We start from the raw sequence: 27,628 nt of genomic DNA, 5'->3' as shown, positions 1-27,628 counted from the left end.
GCGCGCGTAAGATTTGATTTCTATACATTATCAAATATCATTGAGATAACTTTTATATATATTTTTTTTTTTCATACAAACATATTTATATTGTATACTATATCTATTGATCTAAACAAGGGAATAAATTATAGAATTCTGTATCTTTCCTAATATCATAGAGATTTAGTCAGTCATAACGAGAGATTATAAATGTATCAATAGGATTATTACAATATTTTCTTATAACTATGGGAACATTGAATTATTTTGTAAGTTGTTTTTGCAAATCAATAAGATTAATAAAATATTTAAATTATTATTTTTCTTTGATAAAAATATATTTTTTTAGTTGTTCGCGATTCTCTTTGGATCGATCGTACAACTAGGAAAATGTTCGAACATAAAATTGAATGAATATTTGAGTGAAAAATTAAGAGAGGCCAAAGTTAATATAGCTAAAAGTCATATCGAAGCATCTCAAACAGGTGAATTAATATAAAAAGAAAAATATCTAATTTAAAATAAGAAAACAAAAATCGTAAATATATACAGTAGATTTATGTGATTATAGTTTTTGTTAACAATTACAATGTGAGTTGGTTAAAATCATGGGATACGATATGGGATACGAATCCACCATTAATAATAAATACATTTAATCAAATGTTATTCGCCCATACTAATGGAACTATGGATATTTTTATGAATGGTTCTACTTCGAGCAAGGTTTTCAAATTTAAAGAAAAAAGTACTATTGGCCAGGGTTATTTTATCAAATTCGTTAGAGTATGTTTTACATGCATTACTTACGTATGTTATAATATTTCAATATTTTTTTTTGAGATCATAATCAATCGTTTATCTTTTAGACAATTAAATGGAAAACGACTCTTTATCTTTTTCTTTGTTACAATATCGGTTGGTGCAGCTTGTACACAGGAAACGATATTACAGATTTAATTCATAGACAACATGTTATATATTCAAAATTAATCGATGCTTGTTTCTTTACCAAAGCTAATCGGCTTTATTTAATATTAGTCGATGATATAAGCGTGTAAGTATTTTACAGAATGGGCCAAAAGTTTCTAGATTAATTCATAAATTAATTTTTCGTAATTTATAGACTAATTTTTTTTTTTTTTGAGATTGCAAAACTATAATACAAGCTTAATTGTAGATCTAAAAAGCCTCGAAAAAAATCTAATTGATTTTTAAAAATCATTTAGGAACTTTTGTCCCATCGCTATGTAATATTTATATATATATATTATTTATTATATATATTAATATATTAAGTATATTAAACAATGTCTTTTATAATGATATAATTTAATATTAATCAATAATTAAAAACAGTATTTATCATTGGGCTGGTACTTACATGGATATCTACACTAACATAATGACCAGTTCTGCTGTATCGGTCACTACGTTTAAATATAAACAATCGGTTATTATAATATTTGCTCAAAATTCTAAATCCGATTCAATAGTTACTTCTACCGTTTACGAATTCAAAGAGAATACTATCGATATAATACAATTTTTGCCTACGAACAAACCGATGTCTATTCATCATTATACTTGCGATAATCATCATTTCGTTTTAATGATAAATAAAATGCAAGTAAGCAGTGTATATTTATGGGATGGTTCGTATCACAAATGTATTAGAAAATCTAATCTCTACTTTTCTTTCTTTTCTTTTTTTGTTTTGGATTAAAACTTTTTCGATCTGTTTTTAGGTACAGAATTGTTAAAATGGATCGATATTCCAGAAATTAGAACATTTTATTCTATGCAAACAGTATATTTACAAGATGGTACCTACTTTATTGTTGCTCATAATGTAAGTGCAAATAAATTTTTATTATATATTGTAAAAAGTTAACTAATCACTTTCTAATAAATTGCAATGTTCTAGGACGTTGTGGAGTTATTCAAATTATTAAATATGGCCAATTATGTGTCTCTAAGTGTTCGAAAATTAAATAATAATAGGAACATAGTGGATATGCAAGCATTAAATAGTGGATATGAGACCATAACTTTGATATTAACCACATTAAGCTACGACGGCTTATATTTCGTCGAGATTTGGGATTTAAATGTCAAAAATAAAACCTACCATGGTAAATCAGATTGAATTACAAGTTGATCTTTATAAGTAATCCAATTGATTAACTATCAAATTATGTTATAGAGAATAAACAAATGGTCACAGACACAACACGAGAATGTTTGTCAGAGATCGTTAGAATATTACAAAATAGATTGTTTATCATTAGGAAATTTGAGTCATTTATGCTGTACTCTAATTATTCGATAAAGAATAATTCCTATGTTTTTGATACGCTCGAATATCCAAGTGTGATTTTGAAATCGGGTGTTGTAGAAAAGATCGATTTATTTGTCGAAGAGGAAGTATTTACTCCATCAGAACTTCGAAAGAATTTAGATGATCTTGAATCGAAGATCGAAAGTCTGTTGAAAAGATCATTAAATATTTTACGACCAAACACTAAGAATAATTTATATGGTGTGATCAATATCACTGGTGACGCATTTTTCAAAGAAATGGTAATCGATACGATATCCATCGATAAATTAAATAACGTTAGTTATCGATCCAACAATCTCATATCCTTAAAAGATGATCAACAATTTGCGTCGTCTCTATACGCTGATAATATCATCGTTCATAATCTCAAAGTGAATTCTCTTTGCGGAATTCCTCATCAGTGTGAGTACACGTTTTTATAATTTATCATGAAAAATATTAGTTTGTAAAGAGGTACTGTTAATGAAAATTGCATTACGAAATCGTAGATTGGGCAACGATAGAAAACAAAGATGAAAAAATATTAGTCAGCGAGAATGATAGTACTAGAAAATTATATGAAAATAGTATACTCATCCATTCGAATATTTCTATACCTAATTTGAAAGTAAAGAAGATCAATGAAATTGACATGGAGCAATTGATTGATCAGCTGTTCATTATAGGTGGCAATCAGACGATTACAGGTATAATTTATCGTTTTTTTTTTTTTTTTTAATTAATTAATTTCTCGAATGATAATAAGTCTTTTTTTAGGTAACATTACATACCAATATGTAGAGGTGAAAAATCTTAAAACAAAAATGTACAATGGGGTATCATCCACGTTACTGATGACAAATGCGTTCGATCAAAATTTTCAGGAATTATTTATAAAAACGCTCGAAGTTGATTCCCTTCATGTAGAATATATTAATGGCATTCCTATATCCGAATTTGCTATGAAATCACGTGAAAATGTTATCAGTGGTATCCTATTATGATTTTTATTTCAATGAGTACGTATAAAAGATATTTGTTAGATTTTTATGAGAGAAATTATATTTACAGGTGAAGTGATATTAGATAAGATGGAAGTAACAGAAATGCTTATTATGGATTCAGATGCAAAAATGTCGATTATTCCGCCGTCTCAAATCTATGATAGCGTGGTAATATCAGGTGACATCGCAGTAAAAAAAATTGATTTTGAAGAAAATGGAAAATTAATTATGGATAATTTAAAAGTTAAACCAAGAGAGATTTTCCATAACATGTGGACAAAATCGACCGATCAAACAATTCGAAATGACGTTTCACTCGATTTCGGTGTAACTATCGATCGATTAGAAACTAAATACTTGAATGGTTTTACCGAGGAAGAATTCTTATACACCACAGTCGAAAAGATTCCGTCGATTTTCACAAATCTTCATTTTAAAAATCTACATATCAACGACGTCTTTCACGTGAACGAAACAAAATTAAATAGCATCGATGTTCATCAAGATCGTATTATAATCCGCGGTGATTTACATGTCCAAAAATTACAATTACATCATTTGATAACCGATTATTATAACAATATATCCGTCGATATAATTTTGAATAACACTGGAAATCTGAAATTGTCGGAGGACATTAATCTTCCTGCAATTTCAGTAGAACGTGCAATCGTACGTGAATTCAATCTTGAATTTCTCAATGATCGAGCAGTTTCTCCTTATTTAAAAATACCGATCAAGGTAAACGAAACAGAATTGATCAGAACACCGAAATTTCGTGCTGAAGAAATCACGATCGAAAATTTTTATGGAAAAAATATCTCGTATTTGATCGAATTGGAAAATGTAACGATCGCTGATATCATGGAAGAAATCATTATTGAAAATGATCTAGTATTAAGCGAGGAATTGGAAGTGATTAGAATAGCTAATTACTCAGCTGAAATGTATTTGAAAAAAATAGCATTGCAAAATATATCATTGCCGACAGGAATGATGGAAGAATTAATTGTACAGAACATAACGATGGATTTTTTAGAGGGTTTCAGAGTCGATACACTTCCTTCGAGTATTTTTTCAAAGATAGGTTCACAAAAAATACCAGGAAGATTTACGTTCCACACGATTCGTGCAGATAATATGGAAGCTAATTATGTTAATGAACTGAACACTTCGAAATTGATGTGGATAGATGAACCTCTTATTTTTGAAGGGAATGTAACATTTACTGATCTCTTCGTCGATAATGATGTTAGTGTAGGAAGTTTGAATGGTTATGATACTCAACAGGTAAAAAATATAAAATAATATAAATTATCTTTAAAAAATAATTTCTAAGTATCTTCTTCGATATTTTTAGTTATACCAAAGCCCCATCTCTTTAACTTCTACAAACTTACATAATTTGAACGTGTCTGGACATATTTCATGGGAAAATTCTAATCAATCCACTGAATCGTTATCACATTTATTCGAAAAAGCACTTAGGAAAGATACACCGCAAGAAATTGTGGGTAATGTAACTTTCATAAAAAATTTACGTACTTCGTTCTTCGTAGGAGATATTAAAGGTATAGATGAGATTAGAAATACCATAGAAGACGCTGTATTCGAAAATTCGGAGAAAATTGTTTTGAGTGGACAAAAAGTTTTCCAAAATAATTTAACGATGAATACTTTGAAGACACAAGACGTGATCGATATAGTAACGATTAATGGAATAAATATCATTGAATTAAATGCCTCGGTTGTTAATAAATATGAAAAAAATATTGTATCAGGACCGATTGATTTTTTAAACGAAGTCATAATCGATAATCTCGTTTTCAACGATACTCTTCACGATACGTTGAATACGGATTTGGTTCTTTCTAATCAAATATTACCAAATAATACATATATAAAAAATCTCGTTGTTATCGGAGATATTTTTTTGAGGAGGATCGATGACGTTGATTTTAATGAATTCGTAGAGAATCGTGTAACGCTTAGCAAAGATCATGTTATATCTTCTGATATACAATTTCAAGGCCGAGTTGAAGTAACAGGTATATATACATATCACATTATTATATTATTGCATTAATACATCAGAGTATATCATCTTATTCTTATCAATGTTTAGGAAATGCTATGATAAAGAAGATCAATGGTATTGATACTTCTGATCTAGTTATAAATTCATTACAAACAACCCAAATTATTTCTGGTAAAAAAACTTATATAAATGATTTAAAAGTGAATAATAATGTCGAGATTCCATTGATAAATGATATCAATTTAAACGAGGAATTCTCTAACAGTGTTTTGAACGATGAAAACGTAATAATCACCGGAGACCTCGTAAGTTCAATTGAGATTTAATATAATTCTTGATAATTTTATTAAATCGTACTTTTTTTCTTAGATCTTTCAATCGCATGTAGATATTCCAAAAAACATAATCGTTTCTGGATTAGTAAACGGTGTGAACGTAAGTGATTTAGTCAACGATTTGGATCATTTAGAAAATCATAGCATATCTGCTTTGAAAGAAAATACAGCGTTTATCGAACATGCTATTTTAAACGAAACTTCTATTATAAAATCTTTACCAAGTGTTTTTGCATATTTGGAAGAAGAAGATCGTTTGAAGATCGAAGTACCGACAGTTAAAAAGATCGACGTAGTTATATTTGACTCGATCTTAAAATTAAATATGTATGGTGAACAAAATGGCAGCTTTTGTGGATTACCAGAGAAGTGTTCCTGTCCATTGCAATACGTTGCTGAATTAACAAAAAATGATAGTCGTGTTTGGCGATGCAACAATATTTCTATTGTAAAACATTTTTATAAACCAAACAATCTTTTTGGTATAGATGTAACGACCAGTAGTGTTTCTTACAATGCTCAATGCAGTCGAAATGAAACGGATTTAGAAGTTACTACGATTTCATGGATGTCCAATGAAAAACTTGGAACAGCTAATATCATCAAGGAAAGATATTCGATTATTGAAGCCATGGGTTTCCTTAAAGATTCGAAAACGTTCATTCATAATGGTAAATGTTTGTTTAGAAAATATATTAATATATATAATAAATAAATAAATTATTTTTTAGATCAAGTATATATAACTTTGGCGATATATTATAATCCTACAACGAAAAAACACGATACGAATTCGTTTATTTATAGATTAAATTTAAAAAATGAGAGTCTAACTTTGCATCAAGAGATTCGAACGAATGGTGCATCAGCTCTTGAAATTTTACAAATAAATAATAATGTGTATATTGTTATAGCTTGCGATGGAAATACGAAAATGGGTTCATTAATTTATAAATTAGATTCTATTACTTCGATGGTATGAACGTGTTAAAATTACGTTACTTATATTAATTTATTTGATAATTGTTTTATTATTTTATTTTTTAGTTCGTTCTGTTAAGAAGATTTCCAGGAAAAAGTAATTGTGTAAAAAGTTTATCGAACGATGATGATTATTTCATTATGATTAATGATCTCGATATGAACGCTTTAAATATTTATTATTACGATTATAAATTTGATAATTTTTATCATTATCAAAGTTTCTTCTATGATTCGTCTATCAACGAGATTCAGAGTTTCTATATTGGCGGTAATTTTTAAATCATTGTGTCTCATTTAATTAGTTATAATTTTGATTATCAATTTATTCTATGTTTTTAGAGATTGGAAATAATGATGGTTACGTTATAGTAACCACAGAAGACGGGCAATTTTATGTTTATGAATATATGTTTGTTGGGGTAAGCAACAAATATTGAATATATTATATTACACACACACACACACCATGCAAATACTTTTGATGATTATTTTCAGAAATTCCAAAGAAAGATTGTACATCAAATAGATGGTTTACAAACTGTAGTTCCATTCCATTACGATCAGTATCATTATCTTCTTTTTGGAACAAAAACAAATACTACGATTATGCGTATTGTACAACTGGGTTTACATTGAAATCATTCTAATTAATTCATACATTTTATGAATGCAATGTCTTTGATTTATTTACAGTAAAACAGTATAAATATAATTTTTTATTTATTAGGTATAATGTTTGCATTGTTTGTATTGTCTAAATCAATATTATAAAATCTAAAAAAAATGGAATGTAAAGAAATAAAATAATGTAAGGTTAGATTCTTATGAATGTTCTTACAAGTTTTTTCACGTATTACATCTTACAAATAATTGGGGATGAATAGTATAAATGATTAGAAAAAAAATTATTGTATATAAAAATAATTTAGACTCACCAATTATTCTAATTTTAATTTATCTTTCTAAATTCTATAATATAAAGAGACACACGACACACGACACACGGCACACGCCATGTGAGTGCCGAACTTAACCTTAAAAAATGAAAAATTTATTATCTTTATCAATACAATGTATAAGACAGAAATTAAATGCTGGCTATGTACGACCATCCGATATTTGCAAAGCTTCTATCGATCTTACGTCGCTTATTAAACCACTGAATGCTTATATCACAGTAACTGAAAATGTAGCAAAAGAACAATCTAAGAATGCAGATACTAGACAAGAAGAAAATTGTATTTTGGGTGATCTCGATGGTGTTCCTATTGCAATCAAAGATAATTATTGTACAAAAGCAGTGCCAACGACTTGTGCTTCTTTTATGTTAGAAAATTTTGTTCCTGGATATGATGCTACCGTCTATCAATGTCTCAAAAATGCTGGTGCAGTTCTGGTTGGCAAAACTAATCTTGATCAATTTGCTATGGGCTCAGGAACAATTGATTCATATTATGGGCCAACAATAAATCTATGGGGTTCTGAAATACTGTCTAAGTATTATTTATATGAGGATGGTACAGAGATAAACATACAATATTCTACTAACAAAGATAAATGGCATATAGCAGGTACGTTTCTTATTATTATTATTATTTTTTTTTATTAATTGAAAGGATTGAACAACATATATTTTTATAGGTGGTAGTAGTGGTGGTTCTGCGGTAGCAGTAGCTACTCATAGTTGTTATGCGGCAATAGGATCTGACACCGGAGGCTCTACTCGTAATCCTGCTTCTTACTGCGGTCTGATTGGATTAAAACCAACTTATGGATTAGTTTCAAGAAATGGTCTTATACCTTTGGTAAACTCAATGGATGTACCTGGTATTCTTACCAGATATGTGGAAGATGCTGTTTTAATTCTAAACAGTATAGCAGGACCGGATGATACAGATTCTACTACTATAAAAAAAGATTATGAGCCCTTTTCAATACCAGAGAAAATTGATATAAGTAATTTATGTGTTGGTATACCAAAAGAATATAAAGTTGATGGAATAAGCAAAGAAATACAAAATTGCTGGGATGAAGTTGCCTTATTAATAGAGGAAGCAGGTGCTAAAGTAATTCCAGTTTCTCTTCCACATACAGATTATTCTATAGTATGTTATTCTGTATTAAATTGTTGCAATGTAGCAAGTAATATGGCACGTTATGATGGCATTCGATATGGTTATCGTGCGGATGAAGAAAATTCGGCAACTGAATTGTACACAAAAACAAGATCTGCAGGTTTTAACGATGTTGTTAAGGGTCGTATATTAACTGGAAACTTTTTTTTGTTACAAGAAAATTATGAACAATATTACGTAAAAGCAATGAAATTACGTAGATTGATTTCTCAAGATTTTGACAAAGTATGGGACAGTAATATTGACTTGTTACTTACACCTACTACTCTATCAGATGCTCCAATTTATGATGAATTTGTATTACTTGATAATCAGAGACAGTGTATAATTCAGGATTATTGTACACAACCAGCAAATATGGCAGGAATTCCAGCAGTAAATATACCAATAAAATTATCTAAAAAGGGATTGCCACTATCATTACAATTAATGGCACCACCTTTGCAAGAAAAATGCCTGCTTACTGTAGCTAAGTGGATCGAAGATTGCGTACGATTTCCGAAAATACAATTGAAATAAGTGCGCATAATACAATAGATCCCTTTATTTATTGTAAATATATCTATTTCTATATAATTAGCATAATAAAAAAATTAGCACATTTGTTATATTTAATTTATTAGAAACATAAAAATCTTATAAGTTTAGCAGAATAATTTTAATGTAATATTTTAAATACGAGGTGTTTGTCTATATCTAATATTAAAAAAAAAACGAAATTAATACTTTCGATAATTTTGCAATTACTAAAATAAGTTTTTATGTACAAGGAGTACAGTAAATTAATATTTAAACAACAGTACGTGCATTTAATGTTATAAAGATCGTAGCACGCGAGAAACTTGAAATAATTAAAAATTTCAATACTTAAAAATATTGATCTTGAAGTCGTTGTGTAATATCAACATATTCGGGATTAGGATTAATTTTGAGGATTACCGATTTAGTTATACTTTGTACTCCGACAAGTCAATATCGAAACTCTCTCTTCTAAAAGTGAAGATTTATAAATTAATACTTTCAATAATTTTCCAATTATTTAAACAATTTAATATACGCAAATATTTAAATAAACTAATATTTAAACAATATTACATTCGTTTAACATTACAAAAATCGTCGCGCGCGAAAAACTTAAAATAATTTTAATTAAAAATTTCAATATTATTTTTATAAAAATCAAAATATTAATTCATTTCCATACTATCTATAAAGTAAAGAATTCCCAACATTGTGTTTTTTCGTGGTATAATTTATTTTCGTATTAATTATATTTATTATTTTTTATGCATTTATATCGTAAAATAAATGCGCACTGCGTCATATCTATTATGGATTTATAATGGTCATGTGATAATCAGGACCATTAAAGGATATAAATGTGGAAGAATGAAAAGTTTGAATTTGAACCTACTAACATTTTCTATTTTAACTCACACTAATCCTATCGTTATGTTACGTGCGAGTAGGGTATAATTTAACAAGCTTATAGATTGATATGATAGAATCATGGCAACGACAGTGTTTTCCGCTCGCGCTTGTAATTCATATTTTGTCTATATTTGTTAATGAAATCATATACGCTTCGAGTGATAAACAGCCTTGATTGAAGAAATTTGTAATCGTCTTTCTAGTTAAATAATGGCTAGAACGATCTATAGTTCTTTGTTAGAAATATGTAGTACAGTAAGATGTACATACATACGTATATCAAAAGATATAAATAGCACTTTGAAAATTAAAATAAATTAAAACTAAAATTTTTCCTAGATTTGTGCACATATTTTACGATACTGATGATTACAATTTACTATTTATATGTAATACTATTTTGTCATATAAAATAGCGTATTTGCATCTAATGATATTTTTACAGACTCTAAAAATATTACAATTGCAAGAATATTTATATTAATTTTCGTTTTCATTACTTCCCTAATCCATCGGAGGACATCGTAAATATTAAAATTTATCAATATTATGAAGGCTATATCAACATTATTTGTACATCATAACATCTGGTGATTGGTACATGCACATATAGGCATCACATAAAAGTCGTTTTGCATATTCCGGTAAATTACGATCGTCTGTTAATTTCATCAAATAATTCCCACCATTTTCACTTAGCCAATAAGGAAAATCTGGACATGGCACCATCTCTGGTATATTATACCCATCTTGTTCACCTAATAATAAATATTGGTAAATCTTGGATTAAATATATAGAAAATTAAATTATACCTTTTCTATCTGCCATAGAATCAAAAAAGCACCATGGTGCTTCTGAACCAGAGCCACACTTTACAAATGAAACATAATGAGATGTTTCAATACAAACGACTGCTGATAGTTCTAAATATAAACGAGGTACGGGACAATGCTCTTGTAGAATTGCAAATTCTACTGGTACACTAAGTTTTTTTGGTTCATGATTAGTTCTATGTTCGTGACGATGTACCTAAAAGATAACAATATAATTAACCATGATATTAAAATTAAATTATATTAGAGAATATTGACATTACTGTTTTCAAGCATTCTGCACAGAAGGCTATGCTTTCAAGACCTATTCCACATTCTCCATAACATTCTTTACATTCAAATTCAGCTAATTTGCCACATACTGTGCACTGCCTAGGAGCTGTATAAAAAATGTATTATTATATAAATTGATTTTATTTGTTAATATGTTAAAAATAATAGTTGTCGTTAATGACAATACTTAACAATCTTCAATTATATCTGTCACATCAAGCAAGAGAGTTGGTTGGATTTTTTGATACATTTTAAACGATTTTCCAAATCGTGGCATTTGTATGATAAGACAAGAAGGAACTTCCTTCAATCTGATATTACTTGTAAAAAAGCTCTGTTCTAATAGTTGTTGTACTGTTGGTAAACTGAGATGATCATCCTTTTCAACAAAAAGTTGGTAATGATATGCATCCTGACCAGAACTTAATTTGAGAAATGGCTCAGCATTTAAGATTTGTGCCACCAATGACGTTAAAAATTCTTCTGGATCTATATAATGATAATAGATAGTATTTCAATGTAATTTTAGCGTTATTCCAGTACTATAAATGTTATAAGAATAATTTTCAAAAAAAAAAAAAACCTTTTTCTTCGCTTGTAAGACCAGATACAGAAGACAATCTTTCAAGCAACGTTCTTAATTTCATTACACGATCCGCACTTACAAATATATTTTTTCGAAGGGGATTAACGATTTCTTCGCGTAATACTTTCTGAACTTCTTCATACTCAGGACAATCTTTTTCATTCGGTGGTCTACATTTGATAAAAATAATAAAATATTTTTGATTTACATTACTTTCCTTAAAATCATAAATTATATATATTTCTATTATCTTACCTGAATAAAAGATTGTCAAATACACTAGTGAAAGCAAACATACTGAAAAGAGTAGCATCCAAATAACATGAATTATGATGACCTTGTATTCCTCTGAATTTTCCACAAATACTCTCTAAATTTCCTTTGACTGAAATAGGTCTCACCATACCTATAATCACACTTTCCATATTTCCAAAATTGTTGGTATTCATAGAAGGATATCGATCATCAAGTCTTATCTATCCATAAAAATTGGATTTATAAAAAAGGGATTAAAAATGTAGTAATATTTTTACTTTATATAATACTCACTACTCCAGATTCACATGGAAAGCATTGCTCAATATCCGTGAAAACAGCTCTATAAGGTTGACATTGAAAATATCTTATTTCCTTGTAAGTACCATCCGTACCTGATGGATGTCCTTCATTCTAAATATATTATAATTTTATTTATAACATAACATAGTACATTTTCATTTTCTATAATATTCCCTTCGTATTTACCAATTCAACAGCTGCCATTAATTTACTAGTATTTGTATCAGGTGGTGTTCCAACCCAACGAAGGGTTCCATGTCTTAGATCTGAACCTAGAAGTACTTTGACATTTGAACCCACTATCAAATCTGAAGATTTGTTTCGTCTAAAATTCTTGTTCCCGTTTTCCTCCGACATATTTCCTAGAAAATAACACAGTAGCATAATGCATTAAATACAACATTTTATACAATTTTCTTGCTTACTATGATTGAATCTTTCTGCATGATCATAAGTTTCTTCTAATTCACTGTATGCACTTGATTCTATATCACTGCTCCATTTATAATTTAAAACAAAAGTTGGAATATTTTGAAATTTAGCCATTCTTTGAATAAACTTAGATTACATTCACAACACGTTAGACACTTGCCGGTACATTCAGAATAGACTAACTCTGAAGCTATTTTTAAACACCTCAGTTAACTATTATTAACTCTCTTTGGTATACAAGGAAAACTGAACTAGGTAAGGATTGTCTAATTAAATAATATATAAAGAATAAATTAAACATTTTTATCATTATTATATAATTACCTGATTTGTTATCTGTATTTTGTGGAATTAATGATTTCATGGCATAATGACATTCATTTGATAAAGATGTACCGTTATAATTATTGTTATTATTATTATTACTGCTGTCTGGAGAAAATGTTTCCAATTGAGCTAAAAAACTTGGATCCAAAGTAAATTTCTTTTTGTCATTAGTAGAGGCATTCTGTGCAATAGGTTTTGGTATTAAAACTGTAATGAAAAAAAATCATTCGATCTGTAATAAATCATTCGGTCTTCTTATGACAGCAAAAACAAAATTATGCGATTATATACTTTTTTCTATATTTCTATTTGGAACATCCACTTTGTAAAGAGAAATTTTATTCAATGTTGCAAATGTTCTATTTGAGTGAGTGGACTCAAAATATTCTAGACATAGCATAGATGTTTTAGATTGTTCTTGACTGTCCTAAAATAATTTATATAATTTCTATATTTCAATATAGAAGCAATAAAGAAACAAATAACATATAAATTTGTGATCGTGGTTTGTGATTAATTTACCGGTATGTCAAGACCAAAATACAATCCTTGACCAAGCTGAGATACTGGACCAATATATTTAATAATAGCTAATTCCTTGCGATCATTAACCTTATGGTTAGGGTGATACCATACTTTATCATTTACACATAGATTCTCCAATTTTCCACAAAGTGACTTATTATTGGCCAGGTAAACTCTCTCTTGTGGTACTGAAACCGCAAGAAGAAATCTCCATATTTCTTGTGACACAAGAACGAGATCAGTTTTTTGACAGCACCATTCTGTGGTATGCCAAATTTTTGATCCTGACACATCGGTGACAGAAATTAGGAGCGTTCCATCCATTAAATCTTCCAGGCATTTTACCAGCATTCCCAGACGTAAAGTACTTACATTTACATCACAATGTCTTGACATGCAAGTAAGAGTAGAATTTTTTTTTGCAACATAATATCGCAAAACTTTGTGATTTTTATTGCTGTCAAAATTCCGGCTTTCCATTCTTATATATAGACAGGCATCATTAAAAAATGCATCGTTAACTCAAAATAACTTGAAAAACTCCTAATTCGAAATAACAGTAAATTGTATATGACAATTTCTACACTTTAAAAATACCGGCAAATATATTAAAGAATTATAAACCTTTTCTACACTTATACGATTTTCCCCGATATTATCGCAATAAAACGACGTTACTTGTTTTATTTTCTATAAATGACTAATCAAGATCAATCAAATTCAAGCATAATGATAAGCTTTATGGTAAATTTGGCTAGGTAGTTTCAATCTCGTGACCGGTATATTGGTAATACGAGCATTTATACAAATAAATATTTTATTCGTTTCTTTATAAAAAAAAAACTTGTTTTTTGTATCTCATATAAATAGAAAATAGAAAATACATATATATTTTTATACTTGTTTAAAACATTTCTTTTAAACTATTAAAAAAAAATATTCAAATCTGATTGGTCGATGATATCGCGGGCATGATATTTTTAAATAATCGAAAACTTTGATTTGAGAGGATCTTTTTATAAAAAATATTAAAATGAGATTTTTTAATAATTCATAATTTCATTATAATATAATAATAGTTAATAATAGTTTATATAGTTATATTTTTAAATATATTAATTACGTTAATATGAATGAGAACTATGTGTGTGTGAATGTGAATGTGTGTAAGACTAGCTATTTATCTCAATTTAAAATTTGTTGTTAGATTGGCCAGCGTGGTCAACCATATTGGATTCGAAAGTATGATCAGTATAATGTTCTTAGCGCGCTTTAAAAATGGTAGATCCGGCAAATAGCGATATGTCTACTATAGATTCTTCACGAGCAACGGGAGATAGCGGTTTCAGTGAATTATTAAGATCAGCAGAACAATTGTCTGCTGCCGTCGAAGGTAGTGAAGAACTTCCACAAGTCGAAAGAAATTTACGTCAAATATTAGAAGCTTCTAACGAGTTATGGTCACGTGTGACGCAAACCGGTACTCAGGACAACCAGGTCCAAGCGTAAGTCATCGTGATATTAATGAATAATAATTGTAATAATATATAATATAAAAATATTTGATTTATCTTTCAGTCACTTGTTGTTAGGTTCTCGGGGGGTTGATCTACCACAAATATCTCAAAAATTAAGTTCACTCAGTGCAAGACGCACATTTGAGCCATTAGATCCTATTGCAGACACTGATATTGTAAGCTATTTAAGAAATGAGAAAGAAAATGCAATTCTCTCCATTATCGAAGAAGTTCACAAAGATGTAAATGTTATTCGCTTATAGTTAAAATATATACGTATATTTAACAGATATTGTAAAAGTAAAATTTATTTTATATTCCAGACATTTGAACTTACCAGAGTTCAGCAGATGGAACATATATTGGGCGAATGGAAACAAATGCGTTTTGAAATAATAAATGCTATGACAGCTCCATCAGGAGAGTTAGTAGATTTAAGAGGAACTCCGCAACGTACCAAATTAGCTGGATCAATGGTTAGTGGTCTCTCTAATGTCGAAGTTGCATATGCCAAAGAATTACAGAATTACAACGAACATGTACTTCGCGGTACAACAAGACCTAATTTGTTTAATATATTCTGTAAAGCAAGTGAATCATTTAATGACAAGAAAGTTACGGATTTGTGGCAAATGGTTAAGTATATGGTAGATATTCCACCAACACCAAGAGGAGATCAAATTAAATCAAGAACTAGTCCTGCGATTGAACAGAAGATCGTATCATTAGCGAGAAATTATCTTGAAAATCGATATAGAGATTTTATGAATTCTGTTATTAACGAAAATTTGGTTCAAGCTAAGAGGGGTGGTATTCCAGGCACTGTACCTTTAGTAAAAAGCTTTGTTGGCATTAAAGTACAAAATTTAAGAGATTTAGAAGATGTGATGGTAGGCGATAGGCCATTGTGGCCATTAGTTTATTACTGTATGAGATGTGGAGATCTCAAAGCTGCTTTGCATTGTTTGAAACAATGCAATGCAGATTTTCCAGAATTTAAAACTGCTCTGGAAGAAGCATGCGACGATCCACAACGTTATCCTGGTAATCGTGCTGAGTCAGTATTAAAATTACATTATAAAAAGCATGTAAGATCTGCGACAGATGCTTATAAGAGAGCAGCATATAGTGCATTAGTTCCATGTGAACCAGATGACTTGCATTCTGAGGTAGTAGCAACTGCAGATGATTATTTGTGGTTGAAATTGTGCCAAGTAAGAGATCAACCTGACATTGAAAATAAATTAACTTTGGATTATCTCCAAACTACAATCTCGGAAATATATGGTGCGTTACTTGACCTAATTTTTATAAATATATTTATGAAACAATTATATCGTTTTTTCTTTTTTTTTTTTTTTAAATATTCCAGGTGAATCTTACTACCATGCACATGAACAACCATTTTTATACTTTTCCATGCTTTTCCTGACTGGTCAGTTTGAAGCAGCGATCGAATTTTTGGCAAGAGGTGCAGGTGCTCGTCATTTAGCTCATGCTGTGCACCTGGCAGCCGCTATGCACGAGCATAATCTGTTATCTGTTAGTCAAAGTGTTTTAGCTCCGTTGATAAGTGTTGACCCTTCTGATAAACCACCTGCTAAAAGATTAAATTTTGCGAGGCTGATATTGTTATATGTAAAAAGATTCGAATCCTCGGATCCAAAGGAAAGTCTGCACTATCTCTTTTTATTAAGGTATATCTTTATGCGTAGACACTTTGTTCGACATCACAAATTTTTTTTGTAATTGCGACCTTGAAATTTCAGATGTATGAAAGATCCCTATGATAGAAATATGTTTGCTGCATCATCTGCAGGAATGGTTGTAGATGCTTCACCTACAAATCGAGATATCCTTGTCGGCAAAATAGAGAAAGATAGAAGATTGCCAGGAATTCTAGATCAGTTCCAAGTAAACACAGATGACGTGATAAATATATGTGCAGAGACGTTATATAGAAAAGGGCTTTTGGAGGATGCAGTAACGATGTATGATCTTGCTGGTACTCACGAGAAAGTTCTCAGTTTAATGTGCACACTTTTGGCACAAGTAGTAAGTCAAAAAGGAACACCTGGATCATTAAGGAATCGATTGCAAACTACCGCTAACGACATAAGCTCAAGGTAAAATTTTATAAAATAATTATTACGTTTATTTATGTACGATAGACTAAATGGATATAAAATTTGTTAGGTATCAAGGTATTGCTATACAAGCACCAGCCGAATTGGTAGCTTCGTTTTATACTTTACGACATCTTATGGTATTTTTTGATCAATATTACAATGATCAATGTCAAAGTGCTCTTAGAGTAAGTTGATAATAATATATATATTTTCAACAAAAAATTATTTCGTTCTTTTATACTAATTAAAAATTAAATTTCAGACTATCGCCGAATCAGAAATGTTGCCATTACATGTCAAAGATGTCGATGAAAGAGTAACAGCATTACGTCGGGTATCACCAGAAGTAGCTGGAACTTTAACCGACGTTCTTTTAGCTACTATGACGATACTTTATCGTCAATATCAAAAATTACGATCTACGGAACCAGGTGATGAAATAGCGAGAGAACAACAATTTCGTGATCTTCGACATCAAGCGAGAGCATTGACGAGTTTTGCAGGAACACTACCATATCGTATGCCGAACGAAACAAATAGTAAACTTGTACAAATGGAAATTCTTATGCACTAAATGCAGATTCTATTATCTATCCAAATACCATTCCTTAAAAAACTCCAATGATTTTTGCCGTCTTATATCAAAGAACCACAAAAAAAATTGCGCCATTATTTCCATTTCTGTATTTGTAAAATATTTCAATGGAGTTAAAAAAGATCAGATCAGTAAAACGCGTCCGAATTATCTTGCTATATCTGGAAACTTTTACATTGTAATAAAATATAATTTTTGATAAATACTTTTATTTGATAAATGCTGATTAATTGTTTACAAAAGTAAATATTTATAGTTTTAGTTATAAAAAGTTATTCTTATCTTAAATCAAAATCAGTGATAGGATTTTTTATAGACGTTACAGATATTCCTGAACTAAGATCTTGGACTTTTCCTTCTTTCATCTGGAAATATATTATGTATGTATTAAGTGTGTGTGTGTGTGTGTGTGTGTGTGTGTACACGCACACGCCTAAAAACAATAGATACTAAAACTTTAAATAACTTACAGCTCGATAGTCCAGAAGCATTTCTTTAAATGCCAAAAAGTCTGTAACTGCAGATAATACTTCAAAAACTTCGCCATCTAATTCAGCTTGTTTTTCACTGAATGAAAATGATATATCGAATTTATATAACCTTTCAAAAAATGTTTTACATAAAATTAGTAATATATTTACCTCAAGTAATCAAGAAAAACATTTATATTAAAATGTGGAATAATTTTTTGCAGATAATTAACAATATAAGTTTCCACGGTTTTATTCTGGAAAAAAAAAGAAAACCTTATATTTTTAAAACACAAAAAATTTGATCATAGAGTTAAAGATATTTCGAAGAAACTTACATATTCATTAAATATATCTGTATAAACTAATTTATTCTCTTCGGTTGGTTCAAAAATAGTCCAATATTTTTCTAAGAATTCTTTCTGAATAGTATGAAAACCATCTTCTATAAAAACAGAATAAACGAAGAATAAATAAAATAAATGGATTTTTTATTTCAATTTCAAATATTAAATATACCTAGTAAAAGATCTTCAATGTGGCCAATAATTTCATCAAACAATCTATCCTTTGCATCTTTTGGAATTTGGGTAGGACTCTTTCCTGTATTTATTTCTAAACAATTATCCGCTGAATAAGAAAATCAAAATTATTATAAAATAATGAAATCTTCATATGGATCTTTTACTATGATACTACGTAAGACGAACTATGAGATGAAAAACTACTTCTTTCATATTAATCACAGGATGTGTGTACGCTTATGAGATGTAACGATAATAAAGACGAACCAATTATTTCGTCAGCCATAGTTTATATATTGTTAACAAATAAAACACTTATATATTTTTTTATACACGCAATGTAAATGTATTTAATCGTAACCTTTAAATGTTAACAGTGTTGATACTGTTACAAACTTCTCATAGCAACGATTAACAACACCGCATCTGAACGGTCGACAAATCAAAATGGCTGCTGTGTAACTTTTGAAAATTGTTCACCCTTGTCCGAGATATTAATTTAACAGGTAAAAAATTGTAATATTCATTTATGAAATAATTAATGTTTACAAAGAACGTAGACATTAATTACACGATAATAGAGAATCATAGTGTAGAAAGATTAATTCAATAATATTTTACAAAAAAGGCGGGAAAATTTTATGTAAAAAAAAAAATCGTTTCTCATACCGGCAATACTCCTTCGTTTTATCTCATCTCTCATATTTATTATCATTTTATTGTATTTAATAATTTTCGTTTGATTATTCGTAAAAAAGTGTTTAAATAAAGTGAGTACGATTTACGCAGTGAAATATATTTGTTACTTATGAATATCTATAAATTGCTTTTCAGAGAAGACAGAAACTATGGAAATATATACATTTGATAAAAGTCTCCAAGAAAGGCTAGTAGAATTCAGTGAAATATTATCTAGCCAAAATAAAATAGTATCTGCATCACAGATTAAATCGGAATGGTTAAATTATGTGGAACTTGTAATAGAACCAGTCGGATGGCAAGCTTTGTGGAAAATTCCCCGTATGACTTGTCAAGAATTAAAAATTCATTATCCTACTATCGTCGTCGTTGAAGCAGAGCAAGTCGATTTCAATGATCTGTTCGCATTAGTCAAAATCACAGCTGTACAAGATGACATTCATTTGCCTGAAAAATACGATGTACCTTTGATAGAATTATATCCAACGCAAAAACAAGAGAACAGGACTTTAGACATGGTTGGTACTGCCAGTTGTATAGATCAAGTGAGATTTTTTTATAATTATTTATGGATGCCATGGGACCTTGATGATGATGAAAATTCAGATTGGGTGACTTTGCATCTTGAATCTAGAATTAGACTGTTCTTTGATATGAAACGAGGATGTGTCAATAAAGAGACTTGTGACGTGATTAGGACATTGATAAGAGAAGGTAGAGAAATTCAGCAAAAAATTTCAAGATTAGAAGAATCAATGTCCGACGAGGAAGAAGTTGAGAATTGTTTAGTGGACGATGGAAAAGCTTGTCAGTTGATGAAGCTTCATTTTCGATTGCAACAAATTAAAACAGAAATGGAGGTCCTTGAAAATCCTGCGATTAGAGATATTCTCTCGAGAAATCATAATTCTGTTATGGTAGAAGAACAAACAAGAAAGCATGAGAATAGCGATAAGCAAAAAGAAGCTCATTTTGTATGGCTTGGCGGTACTTTGACGGAAATAAAGAATGCTGTAAATAAAATTGAAACCATCATATCGCCAAGTCTGTTTCTACAGTAAGAAAAAAAGATTATTGTATGTAGAAATTAAAGATAATGTTACAAATGTTACATGTTTTGTTATAGGATCTACAGATGTTTGCAGGAAGCTTTGCTTGCTGCTGACGTTGGTGAAATTGTTTTTCTTGGAGAGGGAGTACATCAAATCAGAGGTTCTGGTGGTCTGGAGGAAGGTGGCACTATCAAGGGAATTGGCAGAGCAGAGCATATAATGCTTTCTGCAAATGATATAGAAAGCTCACCGTCTTTGTTAGATTTTTCTGGACAAGAAGTTAGAGATATTAGATAATACATATATCATCAATTATAGGTTATTCTATAGAGGTATTCTAATAGATTCTACTACTTTCTCATAGGTTGTATTAGAAGACATATCTATAAACCTTGGTGAACTTCAGGCTGGTATCATTGTTAGAAAAGGATCTGTCAAAATGATTGGTTGTAGGATATTTGCCTTGAATCAAAGCATAGTTAAATTAGGCATAATAATCTTACCAGGGGCAAAATTAATAATGGAAAAGATAAGTTTTGATGGATTAGGAACCGCTGTTGTTATTTATGGAACAGGTGAAGTCATCATGAACGAATGCAGCTTCAAAAATTGTATAGAGGGTGTCCAGGTAAAACAATAAGTAGATACAGATGACTCAAAAGATATAATAAATTTTTTGTAATCAATATGAATTATATTTTTTAGTTACACGATGATGCTACTTTAATAGCAAAGAAGTGTACTCTTGAATATTTCAAAGAATATGCTATTCGTATGGAAACACAGAAATATTTAAATGGCAATGAGAGCAAAATTGGTAGTATTGAATTATTAGAAAACGTAAACGAAATTTCATTGCAGGAATGCACTTTCCAAGGTAACGTTAAAGCAGATATAATTTTCAAATCAAGAGCTTCAATATCTTTTACTTCAAAACAAGACTGCAATGCTACGTTAACGTCTTAAATTCGTCGAAAGTTCTTATTCGATTTTATAATACTATTTGAAACGTAATTACATGCTTGTCAAGTAGTTTCATGTCATATCATATCGCATACATTTATATAATATATCGTATTTTTGTAATTGAATATTTTATTATATTATAATGGGCATATGTGAATTGATCGGATATATTTTCGTATCGTACGTACAAATGTACATATTATTATAAGTTTATTTTGTAAAAAGAGATAATAAATAACAAGAAAGTTATTAAAAATCTAAAATTCAAGTAATTTACGCCAATGGTTTCTTAAATTTGTTATCAGATTGAATTTTACACTTCGAATGGAATTCTCATTTGTGATTCGAATTTGATGTAATGGGAATTTAATATTATAAAAAACCGGCAGATGGCATGTGCATTACCTTTTGTTCTACATGCGTTTACTCTGTGCATCGACGTTTCAAAGAAACAGTGATGTAGCGTACTTCTTCCGCGAGGTGGCACGGCTATTCATTGCGGAGTAAAGTTTTTATAATGTCGGTATTATTTTGCAAATGGAAAGTTAATCGAAATGTGCCGAACTATATAAATTTGTATAATTTGACAGTGAGAGATATTTACAATTTACAATTCCGAAACGTTTTCAATTCAGTTGTCCATCTTTTTTTGGTACGTAAGTGATCAGCAATCCACTTTTTATATACTACAAGGTTTTCATAAAAATTGAAAACATGCTACGCATTGTAATGAAAATAATGTGTGAGAAAAACGATCTATCGTTTTTCAAACAAATTTAAACGAAAGAAAAGAAAAAGATTTTTCACTTATGGTCATGACAGAATATTTGATAAATTCTATTAATCGCGAACCGGCCGTTATTGAACATAACCTTAAACTTAATGTTTTCGAATATACAATAAATATCTGTAATATCTCGACGGAAATAGATAGATACATAAACGAAAAATTAACCTACACATAAGATACGTTTAAATGAAGACGAAATAATTAATACGATTCGAATTAATGCACGTATTGAATAGCAAATGAACTCTTCGAATTATAGGCGGGAATTTTGAATGTGGAATGCGCGCCAACGTAAGCAATCATGGATAAACATAAACGTCATGTATTTTTTTCTTTCAGAGATCTGAATTAGTAATTCAACGTCAATACAGCTGGCGAACGTCTTTACTGAGAAACTTGTTAGGATTGAATTTGTGGCGACGTAAGGAGCAACGTACGTCGCCAGTTGATAAATTACCGAAGATGGTGGAAACGACCGGGCCGAGTCAGGTAACCGACGGACAAACTCAATTTGGCAACGCTCGCCAATTGGAACCGTCGGAATGCATTTTCGTCTTCAAGGACACCCTTTCGGACTACGAAGAACCACCGTCGGACGAGGAGGTAGGTCTTGTCACTTATATATACATATATGCTTTTACATACACACACATAATATATATATATATATGTATATGTATATATATGTATATCTTTTATTTCTTTCTTTTATTAAAACTCTACACTTGCTTAGTTTGCGTTGACTTAGTTTTGCAACATCACACGACGATGAGAACTTAGTCGTAACAATGTTAAAGGTATTAGTAATATATCCCGTTTTATCGATACATTTCATTATTTATACGAGGACGTTAACAGGACTATGACGAACTATGATTGGTTATTAAAAGAACGTATATACAATATATTAGTTAGGAGATAACGTTTTCTTTCAATGATCAAGTCGAAACTGTATAACCGAAGCTAGGATGAGGAGCAAAAGACAGAGAACAGAAATATACATGGAGGACGGACGCTCGTGGTGTCTCGTAAATACTTAAGTTATATCGCAAATACCCGGTTGGGATGACCGGTAGGTAGCACATTGCATAGGTAGAACGAGGTGACGACTTTTCCACTTTCGAAGTATGTTATTCCCTGTTATCCCGAACGTGTTAAGATAAAACGCCGCTTGCAATGAGACACAATGTGCTCTGTCGCGGCGACGCTTCTGAAAATATCCCATGGCGTGGTAGCGACGTTGTCCGCAAGAGAAATAGAGAAAATCTCTCTCTCTTTCTCTTTCTCTCTCTATGTATGTGTGTATGTATATATATATATATATTTTCTCTTTCTGTGGCTTTTATATACATACACACATATATACATATATACAAATATATATATATACCTACATAAATTCACATTCACACTGACAATTTCTATGTGAGCCGTCGTTTCGCTAGGCAAGCCGACGAAGAAGAAGAAGAAGAAGAAGAAGAAGTATAGTTTGAGTCTACGAAAGATAAGGAAAGAAAATTGGAGATCAGAAAGAGAAAGAGAGAGAGAGAGAGAGAGAGAGAGAAAGAGAGAAGGTTGGGCTAAGAAGTCACGGTGCAGCGAGGCGAACGATCAATCACTTCGGAAGACGAGCGTGCTAGCCGCTCGGCCGCAAATAACTCGCGTTTTGTGCCGGTCAAAAGCTTCTCCTGGGACGTATTAGACTCGATTCACAGTTACTTTACTACGAACCAACTTCTTCGAACATAACAGATCATCTCGAAAAAGGATATCTTCTTTCTCTTCATTTTTTTTTTTTTTCTATTAAGAACACGAGCGGTTTAAATAATTTTTTTCTACGCGTAGAATGGTATTTTCCATCGTACTTACATCGTACTTATCTGATAATATACTTACCGAATTCTTATCGTTTATGGAATCCAAGGGAAAGAAGAAGAGGAAAGAGAGTAAGAACTTATTACTAGTTCTGGAATTGCGCGATGCCATGGAATATATAAACATTTTATAAATGAGCACCACGTGCTATCCTCGTAAATGTATTTCACACGAATCTTATCCCATCTCGTGTTCAGGAAATGGACCTTCTTTTTTCTTTTTCTCCCCACCCCTCTTTTTTCTAACATCATTTCCTACGCGCCAAGTTATATATTACTTATGATTTGTATGAAATTGAACAGGTGCCCTGTGTAACTTACCCCTTTTCTGTTTTTCTCTTTGTTTTCGTTTTTCGTAACGCCCGTTCATCGATATTAATGATCGTCGAATTTTGATTTCTCACGTAAATGAATTTCTTGTAGATCCTGTGCATTTAACCCAATTTCAATGCACGTGTGTTGCATGCACATGTGTATGTATATACATATATATATTTTTATACATAAATTTTTAATGTTAGAAGGTATATGTCCATGAGGGTAGTCTGCCCAATAGTTTCAGGTTTTAAAATACACGTTCGCCATTCTGTCGATCGGACTTTTAGACGCCTAAGAGTTGCTTTTATAACCGGCGACGTCGGATAGGTCGTTTCTAACAGGTGCAAATGTATTATTCTGTGCACACTGATGCGCGTGTACAAACATACACACACACATATGCACATAGATACACAATACACGCACAACTATACACATTGAATAGTACCGATGTAGCGCAGTAAAATCGAGATATTTATTGTCCTTCCGTCACGAGCGTTATAATAAGTAGAAACGTTGGGTTTATTACGCTTTACTGACCACTAAATAATCCTATCCCTTTGCTTGTTGGCGTGTGCACGTGTACAATCGAGTCGTGCCCGTGTGCATTCGTGTCTACCATTCCAAGTCACTGTGCATCAACTAAAGCTCGAAATAAACCACAGTTGGAGCTGGCTATGCGTCGTCCTCTCTTCCTTGTCGGTGAAATCGTGTGTCGTCTAGTATTGATCCATCGTTAATGCCAATTTTAAAGGCGAATTGATCAAATCAACGGGACAATTTCCATTTGAATTGTTTACATTTCTTAAATCTAGTCCAACGTTGAATTCTTTTCTCATTTGAGAATAACAAATTTGTCCTGATTAGAAGTCGGCGCTCGACCAAAATCTTATTTCTTTTTTAACTTTTATACTATCGTCTCTAAAATCCTATCTTTCTTCAATATTATGAAAAATAAATTGTTAGATATGTATAATATATGTATATATATTTATCATATATATATATATATATATATATATATATATATAAACTAAAAAGACTTCGTCGAAGATATATATATATATAGGGGTCTCTTTAGTTTTTAAAAATACCGATTTCAGAGAGAAACCTTTTTTCTTTTTTTCTTCCAAATAAAATAATTACAAATCTTATCAAAAAGGATTCGTCTGAAAATAAAATTTCGTCGTACACGTGGCTGTCGTCGTCTTGTTGACAGGAATAAAAATATGATGTATTAATATTTTTCAAATATCATATATATATATACATACACACGGGGCCACGCGCGGACAAGTTCTCTTTCTTTTTTTATATATTTTTTTCTTTATTTTCTTTTTCCTTTTCTCCGAGTCATACCGGAAGGTCACAAAAAAAAGTTCCTAATCTGGATGACTCGACTCGATCCTCGATCATTCTGTCCCTCTCGGAAAGGATGTGAATGGTCGTCGATCGTCGTGTGTGAAATCGATGGGCAAGCGTTAAACGCGTACGGGCGCGATAAGCTAAACTTCTAGGCAATATGTATATCGTTCGGGGTATATAATTCACGGATATTCACGGGCGAGTAGCTCTCAATTCGATCGGACGTAGAGCGAAGATAACTTTAAAACCTAGCAGCCGCATAATATACTGTCTGTGTGTTTTTCTAACGGTGTCACGTGATCGGAAACTTTTCGGAGATACAATCGCTATAAATTTTTACGTGAAACTTAAACGCTCTTTTACCTTTAACGCTATCCACACCAAAATTATTCCAATAAAATCAAAGCTAAACATTTGAAGTTGTTTATGAATGAATGTAACAATTTTTCTTTCTTTCTTTCTTTTTTCTCTTTCTCTTTCTCTCTCTCTCTCTCTTTCTTTTTCTCCATTCCGATTAATTTTTTTTACTTCAAATACTATAGGATAGATCGATAGTACTTGAATGAATTTTTAAAAAATTGAGTAATCTTTATCGTACAGTTTCTTTCTTTTTTACGATCGAACAGTTCCCAAAAAAAAAAAAAAAGAGAGAGAAAGAAAGAAAGAAAGAAGAAAAAGAATCATTTAGAAAGTTTCGGTTCGACCTGTATCACTATTGATAAATTTGACGATATCTATTGTACGTTTCAGTAACATCCCGTATCGGAAAGAGTAAGTTGGATCATGGCGAACAGATCGTGGCATGTAAAAACGATAACATTTTAAACAGGACTATCTCGGTTGGATCGTACGGATCGTAAACGCTTTAATGAATACTTTCTCGTTCAACCGTTTGCCGTCCAACCGGCAAGAGGATTTTTATTTTCGCACGATAAAACGATTCTCAGCGTTTTGTACTGGTTCTTAAAATCTTACGAGCATCCTTGCACGAAACGTTTTTCTTGTCGTTTGTCGTTCCGGAATCGATCCTTTTCATTATTTCATCGTGTACACGGTATTTTCATCGCGTACAAGGACGATTTTAATTGAAGTATTATTTTCTCACCTCGAGATCATACACTATTATTAGTACATTAAATTAGTGCTATATGTATATTAGTATTATACGAATGTTTTTATTTTCCTTTATTTCTTTATTTATTTTCCTCTTCTTTTTATTTTATTTATCTTCTTTGTTGCTTTGTCTCGTTTTTTAATTTTCTTTTTTCTTTCTTTCTTTTTTTTTTTTTTCATATTTCCTGAAACCACGACGTAATATCGTAAATCAAGAAAACACGTGATGTATAATAATAAGAATGAAAAAAAGAAAAAGAAAAAAAAAAGAAAAGAAAAAAGAGAAATGGAGAACGCGATCCTTTTATTTCTCCCATCTCTATTTTTAATGCTTGAAAACATTTCACGTTAATTTTCACGATATTCGTACGAATTTGTTGTTGTTTTTTAATTTATTCATTTCTTTTTTTTTCCATTCGCTTTCTTTTTCTTTTTTTTTCCTGTTTGTT

At 30.6% G+C, this 27,628-nt stretch overlaps 7 protein-coding genes across 8 annotated transcripts in view; 5 read left to right on the top strand and 2 right to left on the bottom strand.

Moving 5' to 3' along the window:
* Positions 1–6: 6 nt before the first annotated feature.
* LOC122633247 (reticulocyte-binding protein PFD0110w-like) lies at positions 7–7,538 on the top strand. Its single transcript, XM_043820928.1, has 18 exons — positions 7–251; positions 332–467; positions 554–768; positions 852–1,039; positions 1,342–1,637; positions 1,731–1,834; positions 1,910–2,117; positions 2,189–2,728; positions 2,815–3,012; positions 3,083–3,295; positions 3,377–4,599; positions 4,670–5,357; positions 5,435–5,652; positions 5,717–6,353; positions 6,414–6,658; positions 6,730–6,934; positions 7,006–7,085; positions 7,162–7,538. Exons 1-18 carry the CDS (start codon positions 231–233, stop codon positions 7,300–7,302), a joined length of 5,556 nt encoding a protein of 1,851 aa, XP_043676863.1. The 5' UTR covers positions 7–230; the 3' UTR covers positions 7,303–7,538.
* A 93-nt stretch (positions 7,539–7,631) lies between these two features.
* LOC122633252 (glutamyl-tRNA(Gln) amidotransferase subunit A, mitochondrial) lies at positions 7,632–9,770 on the top strand. Its single transcript, XM_043820933.1, has 2 exons — positions 7,632–8,237; positions 8,308–9,770. The coding sequence occupies exons 1-2, from the start codon at positions 7,709–7,711 to the stop codon at positions 9,318–9,320; spliced, it is 1,542 nt and encodes a 513-aa protein (XP_043676868.1). The 5' UTR covers positions 7,632–7,708; the 3' UTR covers positions 9,321–9,770.
* Positions 9,771–10,035: 265 nt separating this feature from the next.
* Positions 10,036–14,532, bottom strand: LOC122633249 (ubiquitin carboxyl-terminal hydrolase CYLD). The gene is made up of 11 exons (XM_043820930.1): positions 13,765–14,532; positions 13,534–13,669; positions 13,240–13,449; positions 12,670–12,845; positions 12,475–12,594; positions 12,181–12,401; positions 11,923–12,095; positions 11,532–11,828; positions 11,330–11,445; positions 11,046–11,262; positions 10,036–10,990 (listed from the first exon to the last, which is right to left on the bottom strand). The coding sequence occupies exons 1-11, from the start codon at positions 14,245–14,247 to the stop codon at positions 10,800–10,802; spliced, it is 2,340 nt and encodes a 779-aa protein (XP_043676865.1). The 5' UTR covers positions 14,248–14,532; the 3' UTR covers positions 10,036–10,799.
* Positions 13,103–18,213, top strand: LOC122633248 (nuclear pore complex protein Nup93-like). The gene is made up of 8 exons (XM_043820929.1): positions 13,103–13,170; positions 14,975–15,272; positions 15,346–15,526; positions 15,608–16,571; positions 16,657–16,981; positions 17,054–17,410; positions 17,481–17,598; positions 17,676–18,213. Exons 2-8 carry the CDS (start codon positions 15,046–15,048, stop codon positions 17,985–17,987), a joined length of 2,484 nt encoding a protein of 827 aa, XP_043676864.1. The 5' UTR covers positions 13,103–13,170; positions 14,975–15,045; the 3' UTR covers positions 17,988–18,213.
* LOC122633253 (ADP-ribosylation factor-like protein 2-binding protein) lies at positions 18,201–19,412 on the bottom strand. Its single transcript, XM_043820934.1, has 6 exons — positions 19,270–19,412; positions 18,998–19,108; positions 18,817–18,923; positions 18,650–18,735; positions 18,479–18,575; positions 18,201–18,373 (listed from the first exon to the last, which is right to left on the bottom strand). Exons 1-6 carry the CDS (start codon positions 19,286–19,288, stop codon positions 18,287–18,289), a joined length of 507 nt encoding a protein of 168 aa, XP_043676869.1. The 5' UTR covers positions 19,289–19,412; the 3' UTR covers positions 18,201–18,286.
* Positions 19,368–21,975, top strand: LOC122633250 (protein nessun dorma). 2 transcript variants are annotated; one of them, XM_043820931.1, is made up of 5 exons: positions 19,368–19,508; positions 19,837–20,758; positions 20,828–21,032; positions 21,118–21,381; positions 21,459–21,975. In XM_043820931.1, the coding sequence occupies exons 2-5, from the start codon at positions 19,851–19,853 to the stop codon at positions 21,717–21,719; spliced, it is 1,638 nt and encodes a 545-aa protein (XP_043676866.1). In that variant the 5' UTR covers positions 19,368–19,508; positions 19,837–19,850; the 3' UTR covers positions 21,720–21,975. The 2 variants fall into 2 exon arrangements, with proteins under 2 accessions (XP_043676866.1, XP_043676867.1); XM_043820932.1 differs by lacking the exon at positions 19,368–19,508 and adding an exon at positions 19,526–19,772.
* Positions 21,976–22,216: 241 nt separating this feature from the next.
* LOC122633629 (RNA pseudouridylate synthase domain-containing protein 2-like) overlaps positions 22,217–27,628 on the top strand; it is a 72,275-nt gene continuing 66,863 nt past the window's right edge. The window contains exons 1-2 of the mRNA XM_043821731.1: positions 22,217–22,371; positions 22,849–23,112. Coding sequence (XP_043677666.1) covers positions 22,237–22,371; positions 22,849–23,112 — 399 coding nt within the window. The 5' untranslated portion in view covers positions 22,217–22,236. The remainder of the gene's footprint in view (positions 22,372–22,848; positions 23,113–27,628) is intronic.

This window comes from Vespula pensylvanica, chromosome 12 (assembly GCF_014466175.1).
Source record: "Vespula pensylvanica isolate Volc-1 chromosome 12, ASM1446617v1, whole genome shotgun sequence".
NCBI classification, from domain to species: Eukaryota; Metazoa; Arthropoda; class Insecta; order Hymenoptera; family Vespidae; genus Vespula; species Vespula pensylvanica.
Note: the sequence above shows the minus strand (reverse complement) of the source record. Positions and strands in the feature narration are given on the sequence as shown.

Excerpts from the sequence above, each read along its gene's own strand:
- LOC122633247 (XM_043820928.1), top strand. The coding sequence starts at position 231 with ATGGGAACATTGAATTATTTT. Across the intron at positions 1,835-1,909 it reads ACTTTATTGTTGCTCATAAT|GACGTTGTGGAGTTATTCAA; the intron begins GTAAGTGCAAAT and ends GCAATGTTCTAG. Across the intron at positions 2,729-2,814 it reads TTGCGGAATTCCTCATCAGT|ATTGGGCAACGATAGAAAAC; the intron begins GTGAGTACACGT and ends ACGAAATCGTAG.
- LOC122633252 (XM_043820933.1), top strand. The coding sequence starts at position 7,709 with ATGAAAAATTTATTATCTTTATCAATACAATGTATAAGACAGAAATTA. Across the intron at positions 8,238-8,307 it reads AGATAAATGGCATATAGCAG|GTGGTAGTAGTGGTGGTTCT; the intron begins GTACGTTTCTTA and ends ATATTTTTATAG.
- LOC122633249 (XM_043820930.1), bottom strand. The coding sequence starts at position 14,247 with ATGGAAAGCCGGAATTTTGACAGCAATAAAAATCACAAAGTTTTGCGA. Across the intron at positions 13,670-13,764 it reads ATTTTGGTCTTGACATACCG|GACAGTCAAGAACAATCTAA; the intron begins GTAAATTAATCA and ends AAATTATTTTAG. Across the intron at positions 12,096-12,180 it reads TTTGACAATCTTTTATTCAG|ACCACCGAATGAAAAAGATT; the intron begins GTAAGATAATAG and ends TATCAAATGTAG.
- LOC122633248 (XM_043820929.1), top strand. The coding sequence starts at position 15,046 with ATGGTAGATCCGGCAAATAGCGATATGTCTACTATAGATTCTTCACGA. Across the intron at positions 15,273-15,345 it reads CAGGACAACCAGGTCCAAGC|TCACTTGTTGTTAGGTTCTC; the intron begins GTAAGTCATCGT and ends TTTATCTTTCAG. Across the intron at positions 17,599-17,675 it reads AATGTCAAAGTGCTCTTAGA|ACTATCGCCGAATCAGAAAT; the intron begins GTAAGTTGATAA and ends ATTAAATTTCAG.
- LOC122633253 (XM_043820934.1), bottom strand. Across the intron at positions 18,924-18,997 it reads CATTGAAGATCTTTTACTAG|AAGATGGTTTTCATACTATT; the intron begins GTATATTTAATA and ends CTGTTTTTATAG. Across the intron at positions 18,576-18,649 it reads GTTTTTCTTGATTACTTGAG|TGAAAAACAAGCTGAATTAG; the intron begins GTAAATATATTA and ends ATTTTCATTCAG.
- LOC122633250 (XM_043820931.1), top strand. The coding sequence starts at position 19,851 with ATGGAAATATATACATTTGATAAAAGTCTCCAAGAAAGGCTAGTAGAA. Across the intron at positions 20,759-20,827 it reads TCGCCAAGTCTGTTTCTACA|GATCTACAGATGTTTGCAGG; the intron begins GTAAGAAAAAAA and ends GTTTTGTTATAG. Across the intron at positions 21,382-21,458 it reads ATTGTATAGAGGGTGTCCAG|TTACACGATGATGCTACTTT; the intron begins GTAAAACAATAA and ends TATATTTTTTAG.